This window comes from Lutjanus erythropterus, chromosome 5 (genome assembly GCF_056507025.1).
Source record: "Lutjanus erythropterus isolate fLutEry1 chromosome 5, fLutEry1.hap2, whole genome shotgun sequence".
Taxonomy (NCBI): domain Eukaryota; kingdom Metazoa; phylum Chordata; class Actinopteri; order Lutjaniformes; family Lutjanidae; genus Lutjanus; species Lutjanus erythropterus.
This window is the reverse complement of record NC_139321.1, coordinates 30984273-31001015: the sequence shown is the minus strand read 5'-3', so window position 1 is coordinate 31001015 and position 16743 is coordinate 30984273. Positions and strand designations below refer to the sequence as shown.

The 16743-nt window shown below is 37.5% G+C and overlaps 1 protein-coding gene across 6 annotated transcripts in view; it reads left to right on the top strand.

Moving 5' to 3' along the window:
• The first annotated feature begins 1591 nt into the window (after positions 1–1591).
• The window catches only part of atp8a1 (ATPase phospholipid transporting 8A1), a 159001-nt gene continuing 143849 nt past the window's right edge, over positions 1592–16743 (top strand). Inside the window, exon 1 of one of the 6 annotated variants that reach the window (XM_084719601.1) lies at positions 1592–2011. In XM_084719601.1, the coding sequence (XP_084575727.1) occupies positions 1963–2011 (49 nt within the window). In that variant the 5' untranslated portion in view covers positions 1592–1962. The remainder of the gene's footprint in view (positions 2012–16743) is intronic. The other 5 variants (XR_014770626.1, XM_084719597.1, XM_084719600.1 and 2 more) reach the window with 5 other exon arrangements.

The window sequence follows — 16743 nt, the reverse complement described above, 5'->3', positions numbered from 1 at the left end:
TCTTATGTATAATATTATTACATTATATTTACAATATATTTGTTCATATTTTATCAACAAGCCTCAAGTTTCTTGTCTACACGAGCTTTTAAGCCTTTCTACTGTACTGTGTATGTACTTGTGCATGCGGTCATGTGCGTATGCATGAATGTACTTGTAGTCTACTGCAGTGTACAAATGTGGGAAATCACTTTTGACCAAAATATTGTGCTCATTTTGACTTGAATCTAAGTAAATCTCTTTTACACCATGTTAAAATCGGCTAAATATGAATTATTACCTTTAAAAGCCTTTTTCTCAAAATAGGTCTCTGGATCAAAGTGACTGAAAAAGATGCAGGAGGCCACATATAAGTATGATGAACAATAATGAAAAAAATAGCATATTAATGTTAACAGAAACATCATTAAGAGCACTCTTGAACTACAATGTCAAGTACCATTTAAAACATGCAACACAGAGACTCATAAAACAAAACAACCAACCAAATACAGACAGCGGCAGCTATCTTTTGTTCATCTTTGTTTACCAAGTATGTGCTACTGTTTGCACTGCTTGCATGACTCCTTCTCCATCTTACCTCAGTGCAGATGTTAGCAGATTTTTTACTCTGTGTAGGCTATCATGACATATTATCAACAAATGTAAATGACACTCTGTGATCACTTTGGTTGTGTCTAGTCTATAGTATCTCTATGAATTTTCTTTGTCCTTTTTCTGCAATGTGTGAACATCTTTTGGAAGCCTGTATGAAATGAAACACTGAGAACAAAAAGTAAACCATATATACAGCAGCAAAAATAAAACAACAAATAATAAGCAAAAGTATTTTTAGGGGTTAACATGAAGGTATCAGACAAAGTTTAAAAAATGTCCTTCCTTTCAAAGGCCAAAATCTGATATTATTTCAATGTATAGAGGTATTTCATTATTTGTGTCAGTTAAATACAATCTAGCGTGTTATGAAATACATAAAAAATACAAATGTTTCAAAATACAAATGTGTTGCTTTAAAAAAAACATGCATTGGAAAATGCATTCCTGTGTTCCATTACGCATAGACATAGCATGAATTATAAAAAGGACATTTTAAAAATAGGTGGGATATTTTATTCTTATAGAAAGACAGTATGTCAATATGTTGGAATGTCTTGCAAAATACAGTAGAAACATATAACTTTTATGTCTGGGACTAAATTAATGTATGCTAGGGTTTGTTAAGAGGTGGCTATTGTCATTTGCTGACACTGCAATAACTATAAATACATAAATAACTATATTTTCCACAAAAACACGACTCTATTGTGATATGCCAACTCCCACCCAGTGTACTATTGTTGTGTCTTCAACCTGTGAACAACATCTACTGCAGAGGGGGGAGGCGTTCACACCAACGAACAATTTCTTTGCCAATTTTAAAAACTTGTTCCTGTTCTAAACACCATAAGTCCTGCCGACTAAAACCGAACACTTTGTCTTTTTTATGTCGTCGTAAAAATACATTTTTCATGAGTTATACTTTCTCGACGCGGTGAAATGACAATTATGTTCAGTCACCCCCCTCCTGCTGCGGCGTAATTTGGTACGGTCCATAATGTGAAGCGGCACCGTCCCCCTCACGTCAGTTTATGGTAAGTCCGTGTCCACTCCTGCTATACCGAAAGCGTCTATCGGCTTTATAATCCGCCGTGTGAACCGGGATGCTGCTGGGAGATCCATGAAGCCGTGGGCTCCTGGGCACGGTTCTGTCACCACCAGGAAATGATAGTTGTTTATAGCGCGTCTGTATCTCTCATTAGCAGTAAACACGCAGCAGTAGTGTTCGCATGAGAGAGGCTCCTCTGTTTAATTTTAGCCGTTTTTTTGAAATTCTTTGACGGTTGAGAAGCAGCAGCCACAGGGAGCAGAACTAACAAGCCGCGGCCGCTTGACAGGTGCCGTCGCCCGGCTCTGCGTGGAGAGATGCCGCCCGTCCAGAGAACGATGTCTGATCTTCGTACCCGGGCGGAGGGTATGTAAAAGCAATTTTATTTAATTTTGTGTGTGAGAAATGTTTGAAACGACTGTTTTCTTGTTACTGTTAAGGAGGGCCGGTCGGTTGCTGTGTGGAAGTACAGTACAATAACTTGCTAGCCAGAGCTGTGATTAACGGTGCCCCCAGCAGGGGTCAAGGAAACCCCGGGGGCCTTGAGAGTTTTTTAAAGGAGTCTCCAGAAGTCCTCCAGTTTTAATGCAGCTTATTTCAATAAAAGTTATTCCAAAGAGGAAATCTGCTGTTATCTCCATATCCGCAGAAAAAAACAGGGATTTCCCAGACAAGTGCTCTATCAAATGAGTGTCTGGTGTCTGCATGAGGCTTCTAAAAGTGAAACTAGTGCAGGGTACACCTGACTCAGAAAACCTAGCAGCACCCATTCAGACTGGGGCACTTTCAGCTGTGTCCTGCCCACCATCATGTCAGAAACCAGAAGTGACTAAGTGTCAGAGGTGGACGTGCAGTTTACATGTATCTGTAGTAGGGTTGCAAATTTTGTGCATTTTCCTTAATGGATGGTTTGAAAACACTAACAATAGGTTAATTAATTAACCATGAATAATTTATAAGATACAAAACGCATTCATCATTTTAATTCTTCTTATTTTTTTCTGTTTGTTTAAAGGGATAGTTCATTCAAAAATGACATGCTGATTGAAAGTTGTGTTTACTTTTTTAATCCACAAAACACTGCTAGAGTTTCACAGGGAAACAGCGTTGTAGAATCTCTCATACAGTGTAAGTGAATGGTGACCAATTTTCACATGTAAAAACACAACTGAAAAAGAAACATAAAATGTATCCATTTGGCTTGTCTGATCCGAATCTCCTAATGCCCCGACATGTCAGGTTGACTTGGCAGATGTTATTTACACCTTGTTTTTATCCTAATTCTAACTGTAGATTCTTTGCTTGGAGCCATATTCATAGACGCATGCACACTGTCTGAACTAGGTGTGTGTGTGTGTGTGTGTGTGTTTTTTGTTTTTTTTTTAATTTTTTTTATTTTAATTTTTTTTTTTTTATTTTAGGGGGACTGTATGTAATGACTGAATTTTCATTTTTGGGTCAACTGTCCCTTTAAGTTTAAGTTTCCTTATTCAGCAATTCGGGAAGGTTTTCCTTCCTCTTTCCAGGGTCTACAGGACCTGTTGAAAAGGCAGCTACCAAAGAAGATAACTAACTAACTATCAGTATCTCGTGTCAGTTTATTGCCATCTTATAACCATATATCCACCATATATCAATATCAATTTATCATTTGATCAGCATCTTTCTGATTAACGTTTGAACAGCTGCCATGTCCTTCTGTGGTGGTAAGAGGGTTTGACATAAAAAATGTCTGTTCGCAATGATTGGATGAACAAAGATTTGTGCTCATTAAATATTCATAACTTGACTTAGCCACCATGGGAAAACAAATATAACCTACAGGACAGAGGGTGCCACACACTGTACAGATCGTAAAGCCCCTTGATTGGTCTTGTTTTGAACAAATGTCTACACCAGAAAAAACAATGGCAAATGAGGTGCAAATACTGGCATTTCAAGATTACTTATTAAATATCATTGATGCATTTTTAAACAGTTAAATTCTTAAAACCAATTAATTAATTAATGACTAATCGTTAACTTCCATAATCTGTACTTTACTTGAGTATTTATTTCTCCATTTTAGTACTTTTTACCAAGGTTATCAAAAGTATCAAAGCATTGATACTTTTAATGCTATGTATTTAAAACAATACAATATCGCTGTTCTATCAGTTCAGTCTTTATTGAAGAAATTTAGTCTGTGTTCAATGACATTTTCTGTGCCTATGACTTTTCTTTTTGCTGTGGTATGGAAAGGTATTATTATAGTATAATTTAATATAATATATATATGTGTATATATATATATATATATATATATATATATATATATATATATATATATATATATATACATATATTTTAATACTAGTATTGTATTAAAGTGTTAAATTCTAGTATCGTGACAACTACTTTCTCTCCTTACATTTTCAAAACAGACTTGTTACTTTAGTTTACAGCAGATGGGGGGAATTATCAGTTATTTTTTATTTTACATCAATGTGACTGTGAATGTACATCAAGACTGTTTTCAACTGAACTGAATGGGACAATAACACACAGACAAGACAATTTCTTGTATCACGCACAACAGATGTAACTAGGTGAAAAACAACAGAAAAGACAAAACAGAGAGGGAGACTTGACCGTGGAGAAAAGGTGAGGTTAGGGCCACATGATATGGTAAAAAAAATCATATTGTGCTTACTTGTGCAGATATTGTAATTTTGATATGGTTCACGATAAGTTGGAATCATCATTTTTGCATTACAATTTTTATTTTCACTGAAAAAAACTATTGAAATCATAATGATATGACATTTGTTGGGGTTTGTACCAAACAAACATCTGCAGAACAAGATGTGTAGACCAGGGTGCCTCTACAGCAGTATATTCCTTCCATATAATGTTGTTTTGTCAGACATTTTTACTTTATCAAAAATAGCTGCTTCTGCCATATTGTGATTTGGATAACATTTTGATTAATTTTGTGATTTTAAAAGGTATTTGAGGGCATTTATTGTTTATTTTTATTGCGCATCAGTTCACACCACCTTCCCAACAGTAGGACCAATTTCACTTGAAACGGATGGGACAGTGACACAGAGCATATCACACATGACAGACATAACAAAGTGAAAAACAATGTTAAAGACACAACAGATCAGGGAGGGAGACTTGACTATGTACAAAAGGTGAGGTTCAGTTAGCTTTACACAGAAACAGCAGGTAGAAATGTGCTTCAGAGGACTACTTTTTACTTTTAGAGTTTTAATTCATGTCAGAGCCTGTTCTTGTTCAGTTTTACTTGAGTAAAGAAGTTGAAGCAGTATGTACAGGTATACCAGAGGTGTTGTACTTCTACTTGAGTAAAGCATGGAACATTGGCAAGGAGCATTGGAAATTGATGCTTGGTCACAGTAGCCACAAGTCTAACAGCACAATAACAAGTGTTCAGCAAATGGCATCTACATAAGTGTGGGTCTAATAATACAGCCATTGTGATTCGGTTTGGACCCTCACTCCTTCACTACACCAGTAAGTTTCCACTGGATCTGTTGCATTTTTCTAGGGAAAGAAGATGTGCATGCATAGGCCTACACATTACACAGGTGATTTGAGTGCTTATGAAGAGATCTGTTTACTCTAGGTCTCCATAGGCTGCTTAGCAGGTTGGGTATTAAGGTTTGTTTGTTTATCCGGGAGAACACTAATGGCTGGACACATAGCCTACAGGCTTATTACTGGCTGCAGATGCACAGTCCGGTTGGGTTTCTTTATGAAGTCTTTAAATTCCTTCCATCACTTCTTTGTGGCAGACCCTGACCATTGACCTCTCTGGACTGAAGCAGATTTATCTGCAGGGATCAATAACATATCGTATTGTTATTATTTATGGTACTTCCTGCAGTTTGTTTTTCTCTTACCATCGTTTGATTTCAGCTTGCTTAGGTTTGATTTATAACTGTAGGCTCAGGCTAATATCTCAATCTGAGTTATTACTGTTGAGTATATTTTTTGGCTGCTTAAGCGAGCAGCCTGGCCTCTTAAAGTGAATTAGAATGAACCTCTCATCTGTATTTTATATACTTCTAGATATGTTTTTTCATCAAAACATGGGGGATACGGGCAAATTAGTGTGCATACCTAATATTTGCTTCTCATTAGGTCAAGTAATAAAATGTCAACAATAATTCAGTGTGCCATCTGATTTATCCTTAGTAATGCAGTACCTTCACTATATGAGATTGTTTAATTGTAGAACATGTGTTCATACAGGATGTATTCCTGAACTGAGCCCTACATCCAAGTAACTAGGACTGTAGGAAATGCATTTTTAAAGAGACATGCGACTTCATATAAAAATTCAGTATTTCTGGGCAAGAAGGTCTGTCTGAAAGCTGTAGAGGAGCACAAAACTAAGACCAACCTCAAATTGTTGTGCATCACATATTGGTCAGTTTATATTACTTACATATCCATGATATACCATTGATTCATTTGTTAACTACAATGTAATTTATTTAAGCCAGAATTCACTGCTTTTCCTAAAATACGACAATTTTTTAGCCAGCTCTGAATGTATAAAATTTGCCTATACCCAAGTTTGTGTGGATTACTAAAAATGTTCAAGATGATTGATGGGAGCTGTTCATTTTTTATATTTGCAAAATTTTGGTGTTACTTAACATAATAACATTGCTGTTTGCATTTTACAGAAAAGATATGGGATTTATCTGCTATAGAAAAAAAAAACAAAAACGAGGAAAATAGAGAGGGCATAATATTGCAGCAGAATAAATAATACTATAATAATATTATTTCCGAAGGATTTCTGAATATTTAAATATTAAGTATACATTCTACTGCTCCATAATAGGGATGCTAATGATTAATCATTTATTGATTAATGACAGTTACAAATTTAACTGATTAATAATGGATAATGGATAATAAATTAATAGTCTAGTATAAATTAAGTGTAACTGGTGGAAATTGTGGCTCATTTGACATTAGGGCTTGGGTGATTCGTTGACATTGATTACAAAAAAAATGTTGATTTGCAAATTGTGTGTCGACGCGTTGTTTTGAACTGCTGTGCCCAGTCAGGCCACAGATTCACCCAGAGAACAAGCTGCAGAGAGCAAGCCTCGCCACAATCATCTAAAGTGTGGGAGTATTTTAGACAGAGATGCAGCAGTTTGTCTCTCTATAAGCTCCATAAACTGAATAGGAGAAATTATCACAGTGGGACAACTGCTTCGCACAAGCACATGAAGTGAAGCAGCAGCGAGACAGCAACATCGTCCTGTTTACTTTGTATCAGCACCCAAGCTTGATATATCAGGATTATTAACATGTGGAACATGTTTCTGTTAGTTGAAGTTACTTAAGATAAATTTTCTAGATGTTTCTTCATCACCCCCATGCTAAAAATTCTGTCTGCACCACTGTTGTTAACTTTACAACATGCGTCATCTAAAGGTGGTTTTCAGCCATTTTATACTTTCTATTAACTTTATCAGCCATGGATAAGTCAGAAATGGCTAAAACCCATGTTAAATTGTTGGTAATTAATTTCAATTATTGTCTTTGCTCCATGGTGATGCAAAAATACACTGCCAGTGATCATCTTACCTGCATATGACTCTAGTGATGAAACAACTTCATGTCATAACTAGTTTAAGTTTTAAGTCAAAATACTGTGAAGTGAAGTGTGTGTGTGTGCATCACAGCTCATTTTAAATTTGAGGTCCAGTATTTTTCTGATCAGGCATCTGACATTGAGTCTATTAAACAAGTGATTGATCTTGATTATTATTGAATAAAATATTGAAATATCAATGAGAGAAGTTTTTGATATTTATAGTAGGTAAAAAAAACTAAGAAAATAATAATTTAGTGCAACCCTATTTGCTTTGTTTTGTCTGGTGGAGCCATTTGTTGAATAAGAAAACTTGAACTAAAAATAAGAAAAAAAATGAAAATGACTAAAAGCATGCATTTTGTATTTTATAGACTGAAGTATTTTCAACTATTGGTTAAGGAAAATGCTGTTTTTGATGAGTTAGAGAATGTGTCTAACTCATAAATAACGTATTTCCAATTTAAACCAAAAACATCCACATTGTGAATAGTGTCATACCTGCATAAATCCATATTCCTAACAGGTGGCCTTTATGTCACAATTTCTTATTCTTTCAATCATTTGAAGTACAGCAGTATGTTTTATGTGACAGAACAAATTATGATGTGGTAAAACTGTCTTTCTGATGAACGGCTGTAGGACAGACAGCTATCAATGATCAGTAATGATGAACTAATATCTGTTTAGAATGTGGAAAATAAAAGCTAACTATTAAAATTAAGTGGTTTCCCCAAATTTCAAAGATAAAAATATATACATACAAATGTGCCAGTAAAACCAATATCTGTGCAGTTTAAATGAGTTTCCACAGAAATTAATTCCTTTATTTACAAGAATGGTGTGAGCAGGTTGTATCTCACACCATTTCACATCATCTTGCTGTAAATGGTTGTGTTTGGTCATAGTTTTGTGACTTGGTTGTAAAATGTTATGGAAGAGGTGGCAATTATAAAGCAATTTGTCATCCTGTACACCACAACAGAAATTATAGTTAGCCACAGAAGGCTCCATGTATCCTATTGGTAGACACCTAAATAATTAAATACTAATTTAGATTCCATTGAAAATTGTTGACCAATGCAGCTGCTGCAGTCACAAGAGCAAACACATGAATTATGCAACAGCTATTGCCGTCACCCACCAACCACTGCAGACTGCCTTTTTAAGTTACAAAGAGTAAATGATTTTGCTGTTTTTCACTTGGGTCCATAGTACTAAGTGTACACTATCATTCCCCCACCTCAGTGAAAACAGTATCCTGTTTTCTTTGCAAGCATCTGTCTGAATGATGGATTTGATCACCTCTACTGTGCCAGGTTGATGACCAAGTTGCAGCTCCAACATCAACATTTCTGGCCTCATGGCTCCATATCTTGTAAACCATTTTGCTCAATCATGCCTCTGTTCTGCAACACTTCTTTTGGCTGCTTTTATGAGAGCTTAAGCACACTCCCTACTCTTCAGTTTTATTTTTTAATCACCACAGTGCATCAGGCAGCCTTCCATCTAGAAAGGGCTGCCCTCTGCCAGGCTTACCACCTAATCCATCAGCGGCCTGTCCGTCAGCTCATGTTGCACACTCCCCAGTCTTGCCCACCACGTGCTGCTCCACTCCTTGTCACTCTCCTCCGCTGAGCTGTGGAAACATCCAGTGTTGCTGCCAGTCTATGCCCGCATGTGTTGCCAAAATAACCTTATCTGAGACACGTACGGTACAGGTGACGTCAGAAGCTATCAGCGTGTTTAATGTGTGATCCTACGTTGACAGGCGGGCACCTTTAGAGGTTGTTCTCTCCAATACAAATTTCTATGATAGGCAGAAAGGCGCTTAATACCTGCTTTCACTGTCTAGATGGAAAAGCTGATCGACGGAAGCCATGCAAGTTAAGGCTAGACAGATGGCAACAAGCATCCTGTTTGCCGTCTTAGCTTGCATGCTTATCTGCAGACAGGCCAAATCCCCTCTCGCAATTGACAGTAAAGGTGGAGATAGACAGGTAAGCCTGTCCTGTGAGGATGAATCTATCAAAAGACCCTAATGCTTGTCTTTTGGTGTCAGCTGATTCACATGATAGAGGGTGCTCTCCAGTGTCTGATTGCCCACATGCTAGCTTTGAATGACACAAAGAAGTCCGTTTCCTCTTCAGGCATTATATCTCTACCTTTCTGCCATTCTCAAGATTTTTTTCCATGTGTAAGTGAAGCAGGATGTTCCCCCGTAGCATTTCAATAACACCAGCTAAGCCTCAGTCTGTCTGAATAGTGGTTACAGCGTGGGGAGGGAGACTGGAGGGGGATAGACTGCTCCCTTCAGAAGGGATCGAGAGCTGCCCATGTGCCTGGCGGATCACTGGCTGATAATAATGTGGCACAAAAGCCCAACACGCCACTAAATCCCCTGTCTGGGGCCGCTGGTGTGTCATATCAAGTCCCCTCGGGCCTCCCTACTCTGTCTATGTGCCGGCATGGGACATCTCCGCTCCTTTCCATTTTCCACTTAATGGGCTGCCTCCATCACTAACCTGCAGCCACTCTAATATATGTTTCTTCAGATACTCAATTTCCCTCACCTCAGTGGTTCTCCTCTGTCTGTAAAGCAAAGTGGATGTGGCAGATCATTGTGAGGAAGGGAAGATATTGAAATGCTCATGTGCACATGTCCACACAGAGATGGATGCAGAGACAAAACCTATTCCCATGTTTGCTCATGCATATCCTTATATTGACCTGAGACAAGGAAGATCCATGAGTTGATCAGTGAGAACCTTGCAGACAGTATTACAAGGATTTTTCAAGAATTCTCTCTATGTAATAGTGATAGACTTTCTTCAAATTACATCTTAAGAACAGTTAATATTTTTGCTTTCCTCCTAATTCAAAGCCTTATTGTTCATTTCATTTTATACATTTATACATTTTTTAATCTTGGAAAAATTGAAATGAGGACTGAAATTCATTCAGTCAGTCAGTCAGTCAGTCAGTCAGTCAGTCAGTCAGTCAGTTACAATAATAAGACGATCCTTCAGCTAGGGAAGTTAGCTAAGCTCAGAAAAGTATATGATTATCTACAGTCTACTGCTGCTTTTACAGCCTGGACAAACAAAAAAACAGTAAAAAAAAACTGTAAACAAAATCTCACAGCATATAGTCACATTTTACCGTACTGGTCTAATATCAGTGTATCTTTCAGCCCCTTTACTTTCATACCTTGGCAATTTGAAGTAGTCTAAAAAAATATTTCAAGATTGTGAAAATAAATTTGAGACTAATTGGGCAGCCCTCAACTCAAATACAGTAATGTCTCAATGTCCTGCCTGGTTCAAGAGTCCTTGAACTATCAATTTTCTGGAATTGATTAGATCCTCTGATGTGCAGGTCAGCTGGAGATCCTCAGTAATGTTGCTTGGATCGAACTTTATTTACGAGCGACTGAAAAGCTGCGTTGCAAATATATATGCTCACAGGGAGATAAATCTTCCATACTCTCAACGTACCCATCAGCTCATAAGATGTACAGTAACTCTACTCTTACCTCCTGTTCCTAAATGTCAAATAATTCATGAAAGCAGCTTTCTGAAATAGAAGGCCCTAAACTGTATTTGCAATCATAATATTTTTTTGCTGGTGAGCAGAAGCTGTGGTTCTCACCGGTGTGATGCATAGACATGCATGAACAGCAGGAAAATGCACCAAGCCCACACGTGCCAGGAGACAGTCAATGTGATCGTGTCACAGCGGGATGACAAGGTCAGATGGAGAGGTGTCGGCAGGCACTCCACAGGGAAGCGACACCATCAATGGTTTGGAAGATGAAAATCTTGCTGCCCTTGACCCCTAAGATCTTAAGCATTTTATGACCCTGTTCCCATTTCAACTTCATGTTCAGCTAGGCCACAGTGTTTCTTCAACATATAAATACATGGTTGTTTTTTCTAAAAATGCACATGGAGGACTTCCATATTTTACAGTGGTATTTATACTGGTTTATAATAAGTTAACATAGCACCCTTATAGGATTACTGTCTCATGTACTGTCTACTTGAGAGTTCTGGTCCTAATTAGGTGGATATTGGTAATTTGGGACTTGTAGACATCTATTTAGATTACTGTCATCCTAAAGGACTTGTCAAGGCAGCAGCTACAACATAAAGTTGTAGCTTAATCTATATTTGTGTGCTGTGTACTTCTTTACATCCTACTGATTAACTATTTACTAATGTTGTAATGTTTGATATATATAGGTCATACTTTTTACATGATTGTGCTAACAGAACAATAATGCTTTCATCACATTCATGAATGCCTGTGCGCCTGCAATAAAAGCAGTCGTATAACTGATCCTGCTATTAATAGATGGGCCCGAATCAATAGTAGACCTAGATGGCTACCATATTATTATTTCCTTGGGTTAATGTTCTTGCTGTGCACATGTGTTATTAATGGAGGTGCCAGTTTTGCCTTTTTAGCTAACACATTACTAACATGTCAATCAGGTCAATGAGCATCACTGAAACACTGAGATGGATTAATTGTCACTGCTCAGCCACGTGGATATTACAGATATTTTTGGAGAACATATGAGAGAAAGTGTGGTTGTCCTCATCAGGAATTTGCCCCATCTCAGATTTTCCCTGATGTTTAATATTGATTATTTGTCCTTATTAGTAAGTATCTCAGTGAAGTTTTGTTGGTTATTTAGATTTCCCTACCAAATGCAATTGCACATTGTGGCCTGCAGGTGCATAACTGGATAGGAAGATGTGCAGCATGAATCAGCTGCTAAAAATGTTGATTTACAACAATTTTCTAAATGGTCACCATTTTTGTTTAGAAACTATTCTGAAAATGCATAACATTAGATCTTAAAGTCTTGCATTGTCACAGTACATTTGCACCTTGCAAATATTGCAAGAGGAAGGGCACAGTGGAAGAATGAGGTGCAACACTTCAAAACTGTACTTACAATTTGTCAGGATTCAGAAGGACAAAATGGAGTATGCAGGCGCATCCAAATGTCTAATGGAGCAGTGTTGCTTGTAACATCACCACTTTGGTGCCCTGCAGTGTGTATGCCGTTCATTTGAATATTTCAAAAGCTGTACAGACAAGTTTAGGGCAGCAACTTCTGATCATTTTCATTGTTGATTAATCTGGTCATTTTCTCGCTTAAACTTTTTTGACAGTGTCAGAAAATAGTAAGAAATCCCCCTAACAGGGTTCCATAGTGCAAAGTGATGTCTTCAAATTGTTTGTTTTTTGATTTGATTTGTCATATAAAAGAGAGAGATACTATTGAGAGTCCAGAAAAAAAAAGTCATTTGCCAAGCCATTTTTAGCAGCGCTAACTGTGGTACTATAGAGATGCCAATGTCACTCTGTGATTGGTCTGACTCCCATTAAATTTTGTACAGACATTCATAGTCCTCAAAGGATGAATCCCTCTGACTCTGGTGGTGGCCTAATTTTACATCTAGCATCATCAGCAGGTTGACATGTTTGACTTTTAGTGAAGTATCTCAACTATTTTATGGATTGCTATAAGATTTGCTACAGGCATTCATTTATTCATTTTTCTCTGAATGATTTCTAATAACTTTGGTCATTCTTTAACATTTCATGTAGCACCATCACCAGGTCAAAATCTCAATTTGGCCAGTGCATTTGTTTTTGACAAAAAACCTACAAAACTAATGCTTTGTGTTAAGCTCTATTTAGCAATAGGAGTATAAAAAAATATCGATACCCTTGAGTATCACAATAATATGTTTTGTGATACTAAATTGATTCTCAGAAACACTGAACCGTTTAACTCTGATTTTTTCTGCATTTGGTGGAGCGTTCTTTATACTTGGACAGTTTTCCTAAAATTAGGTAAAAATTAGCAATTTATCCCTAATGCAGTATATTGAATCATAACACCTGGATCATGATATGGATTGTATTGCCAGATTATTGCCAATACATGGCCCTAGTTCTTAGTATGCTAAGAAGCACAGCTAAGATGGTGAACATGATAAATTAGGGCTGGGCAATATACCAGTATTATATCATATCATGATATGAGGCTAGATATTGTGATAGATTTTGGACATTGTTATATTGTGATAGGGCATGTGTTTTTTTCCTGGTTTTAAAGGCTGCATTATGGTAAAGTGATGTCATTTTCTCAACTTAACAGATTGTTCTGCTGTTCTGTTATTTACCTTTACCCACTTGGTCATTATATCCATTACTGATGATTATTTATCAAAAAATCTCATTGGGTTAATATTTTGTGAAAGTACCAATAGTTATCCCTACAATATTGTTATAATATTGAGGTTTTTGGTCAAAAATATTGTGATATTTACTTATTTGATCACCTCAGTCGCTTCCACTCCTTGGAGAACACAACATGGTCAATAATTATTGATATCAACCAATATGAAATTTAATTGTTGTGATAGGTTTTTCAATAATATTGCCTAGGCCTATGATAAACATACATATTTCAGCATGTTCATATTCACATCTAGCTGAAGCACAGCCTCATAGTGCTGCTGGCTCTTAGACTCTTTGGTCTTGTTGCTTGTTGAGTAACCTTAATGATTAATTGATTAACACATTTGTTGTTCATTAGTTTTCTGTCAGCTGACTAGTGGATTAATTGAACATTTTCTTTCAGCACTACTGAGGTTGTTTCCTTAACAGCTGTGAAGGAATCTCAAGCAGGTTGTTCACATGCTGTTTGTTGTTTTGTTTATAACAATAGAACATACTGATTAGAGTATGAATGTGGGTTTGATGAAGACGAGAACCAGTAGTTTGAGGTCTTGCACAACAACAATACTATGACTGAATGACTGGAATTTGCAAGGTCTGTTTCCTGGTTCCAGACCTTTGAATTACGCAACATATGTTCTTCCCTTCTACCATTCATGAAGTTGCACACAGTGGAAAGGTTTCCGTTTTCACAGATCCCTCTCTAAGCTGAGCCACGCCAGGCCAGCCCTGTGATGTCACAGCAAGCCCCAGCTGCCTCATGTTGTCCCTGGACTGTCCGTCCCACTGTGGCCCGCCTGAGCCTATGGGGAGCCAGACAGAGCCGAACGGGGAGGGGGATTAATTCTGCAGCTGCCCTGTTGTTGTTGTGAGTGCTGGTTACAGCATTGTGATCTGATAAGCGACTTATGGATGTTACTGTTGCTTAGATTGAGGCAGTATCTACCCCCCCCCCCCATCCCATTCACAAATGGTTGGAGATGGGGGGGGGGGCTTTCATCTCTGGGACTTTGATTGCCATCTGGCATAAATGAATCATGTACTGATCTTTCTTTGTTGGTTATGAACAGATATAAATGGTATGTTAGGCTCACTGGGTTGTGAGATTGAAACAAAACAAAAATGACCCCAATCACTGTGGTAAATAACCTCAGGTTAAGGTGAGCAATATGTAATCTGACAATGCTCCACAACAAGAGTTTTGGAGACACAACTCCATATTACATCTCACCCTTCTGTTTTACTTCTTTTTAGGTCATGTGTACGTTATATGTTTTTACTGGAGCCAAGTAACTCATCATTCCTCTGTGTTTTTCTTCTCAGCAATTTATTTGATGCTGTTTTTCCTCACAAAGCCTCTTGACTGTGGTTTGGCTGCCATTCATTTGTCCGTGTTAGATCAATGTCAGTAGCCCCAAGCTGCCTAGCCCACACCCACCCTGGTATTATTGAATGGATCGTGTGGGAGCCTAGCTGTGGCCAGGTCACGTGCCTGCTCTTTATTGACCAGCCTACAACTCTCTCAAGCTCATTAGCGCTTGTTCAGTATCTCAACAGTCAGATTCGACTCCGTCTGGACCTGTTTCTGGAAGAAAGGAAAGCCTTTTTACTTTTTTTGTCTCTAGATGGATGATTTACCCCCAGGTATTGACTCATGGAATTTTCTAAGGAATCCTAGGGCCTTAGTCTGCCTTCTGAATCATCAGTGTGTAATCATAGAAATAGTAAGTGCTGACCATAAGAAGTTGCAAAAGGATATAAAAGCTTTATTTGAGTTGTAGTGTGAATAACCAGAAAAGATATGTTTGCTAAAAATATCTCGATTGTAACAACAGTTGATCCTCTTATTGTAAAAACGAGGATTAGTGCTCTTACTGTTACTGACAACAGGGAGCCAATATGTAGTTTGAAGTTGTACGGCCAGTGGTTTATTGTGTTCTTTAATATTTAACCCTCAGTGTCATGACATGCAGGTACAGTTAGACACTTGAGTGTCAGGTTGTTATTGTTCTTGTCATTACTGCCATTAGATGTATTTAATCTTGCTAGTGTTGACAGTCATGGCAGCAATAATTTTCCACCCCTACCACTTCTGCCTGACCTGAGCCAATACTTAACTACCCAGGATATCATAAATCTAGAATGGATGATATGCTCTTTGAGCTGTTTTTTATCCAGGAACCTTATATCATGAGACTCATATGATGCTCATATGAAGGACAGCGGGTTCTTGCTTTAAATTCCAGAGTAAATGTGATTTATCTCAAATTACAGAGTAAGTTTGAGAATGTGGTTGAACTATTGTAACTGTGATTTCCAGTGGTTATTAAGAGACCTAGCTTGCCATGTGTAGACAGTAGAGCAAGACAACTCCCAAGAAAATGCTCCTGTCCCATCCCTATCCCATGACAGAGTAAAAAAATCCTGTCTGGTCCAAATTCTGGAAGAATAGCTCCCATCCTATCCCATTCTCATCAATTCATAGTGAAGTGTGTATACTTATTGTTACGATTCCTACACACTTTTTTTTTTCCCAGTCCTGTGATCAGTAGTGAAATTGACTCCCATGGGATGGAAAGGATGGGAGTTCCTGAGAAAATATCTGCCTCTAGTAGACATACAAAAATCAACATTGATATAGAAAAAACTCTTCTAATTTGATTGGCATACTTAAAAGCTACTACAAGAAACTTTAATATCGTGTTGATTCTGTAGGCCCCTTTGGACAAAAGCAGCAGCTTTTCCACAGTAATGACCACAAAATATATTGTCAAAAATAAAATTATTTAAAGAAAAACAACTTTTTTTCCTTCTCCCATTGTATATGAAACTGCTCACAACAATGTCTGTGGATTATTTTGAGTAATCCAGTCATGATTTCTATGCTGTTGGCACTTTGAGCACCACAAACCGAGTGCCATCTAGTTCCATTATTTTGGAGAGAACCCAGACATCTCTATGGCCGAGACTCGTGATCTGACACCAAAACAATCTAGATGGATAACCAGCACTACATGTCAGAGAAGGAATATGAAATTTTGATTTCGGGGTGAATTGTCCCTTTAAGAACAATTATACAGAAATACCCAATCTTCTTGAGGATGGTCTTGTTTACTTAAGTAGATCATATTGAGGCATCTGTATTATATTGAGACTGTTTCATAACTAGTTAAAAACTCCTTGTAGTAGTTTTAAAAATCTTTCA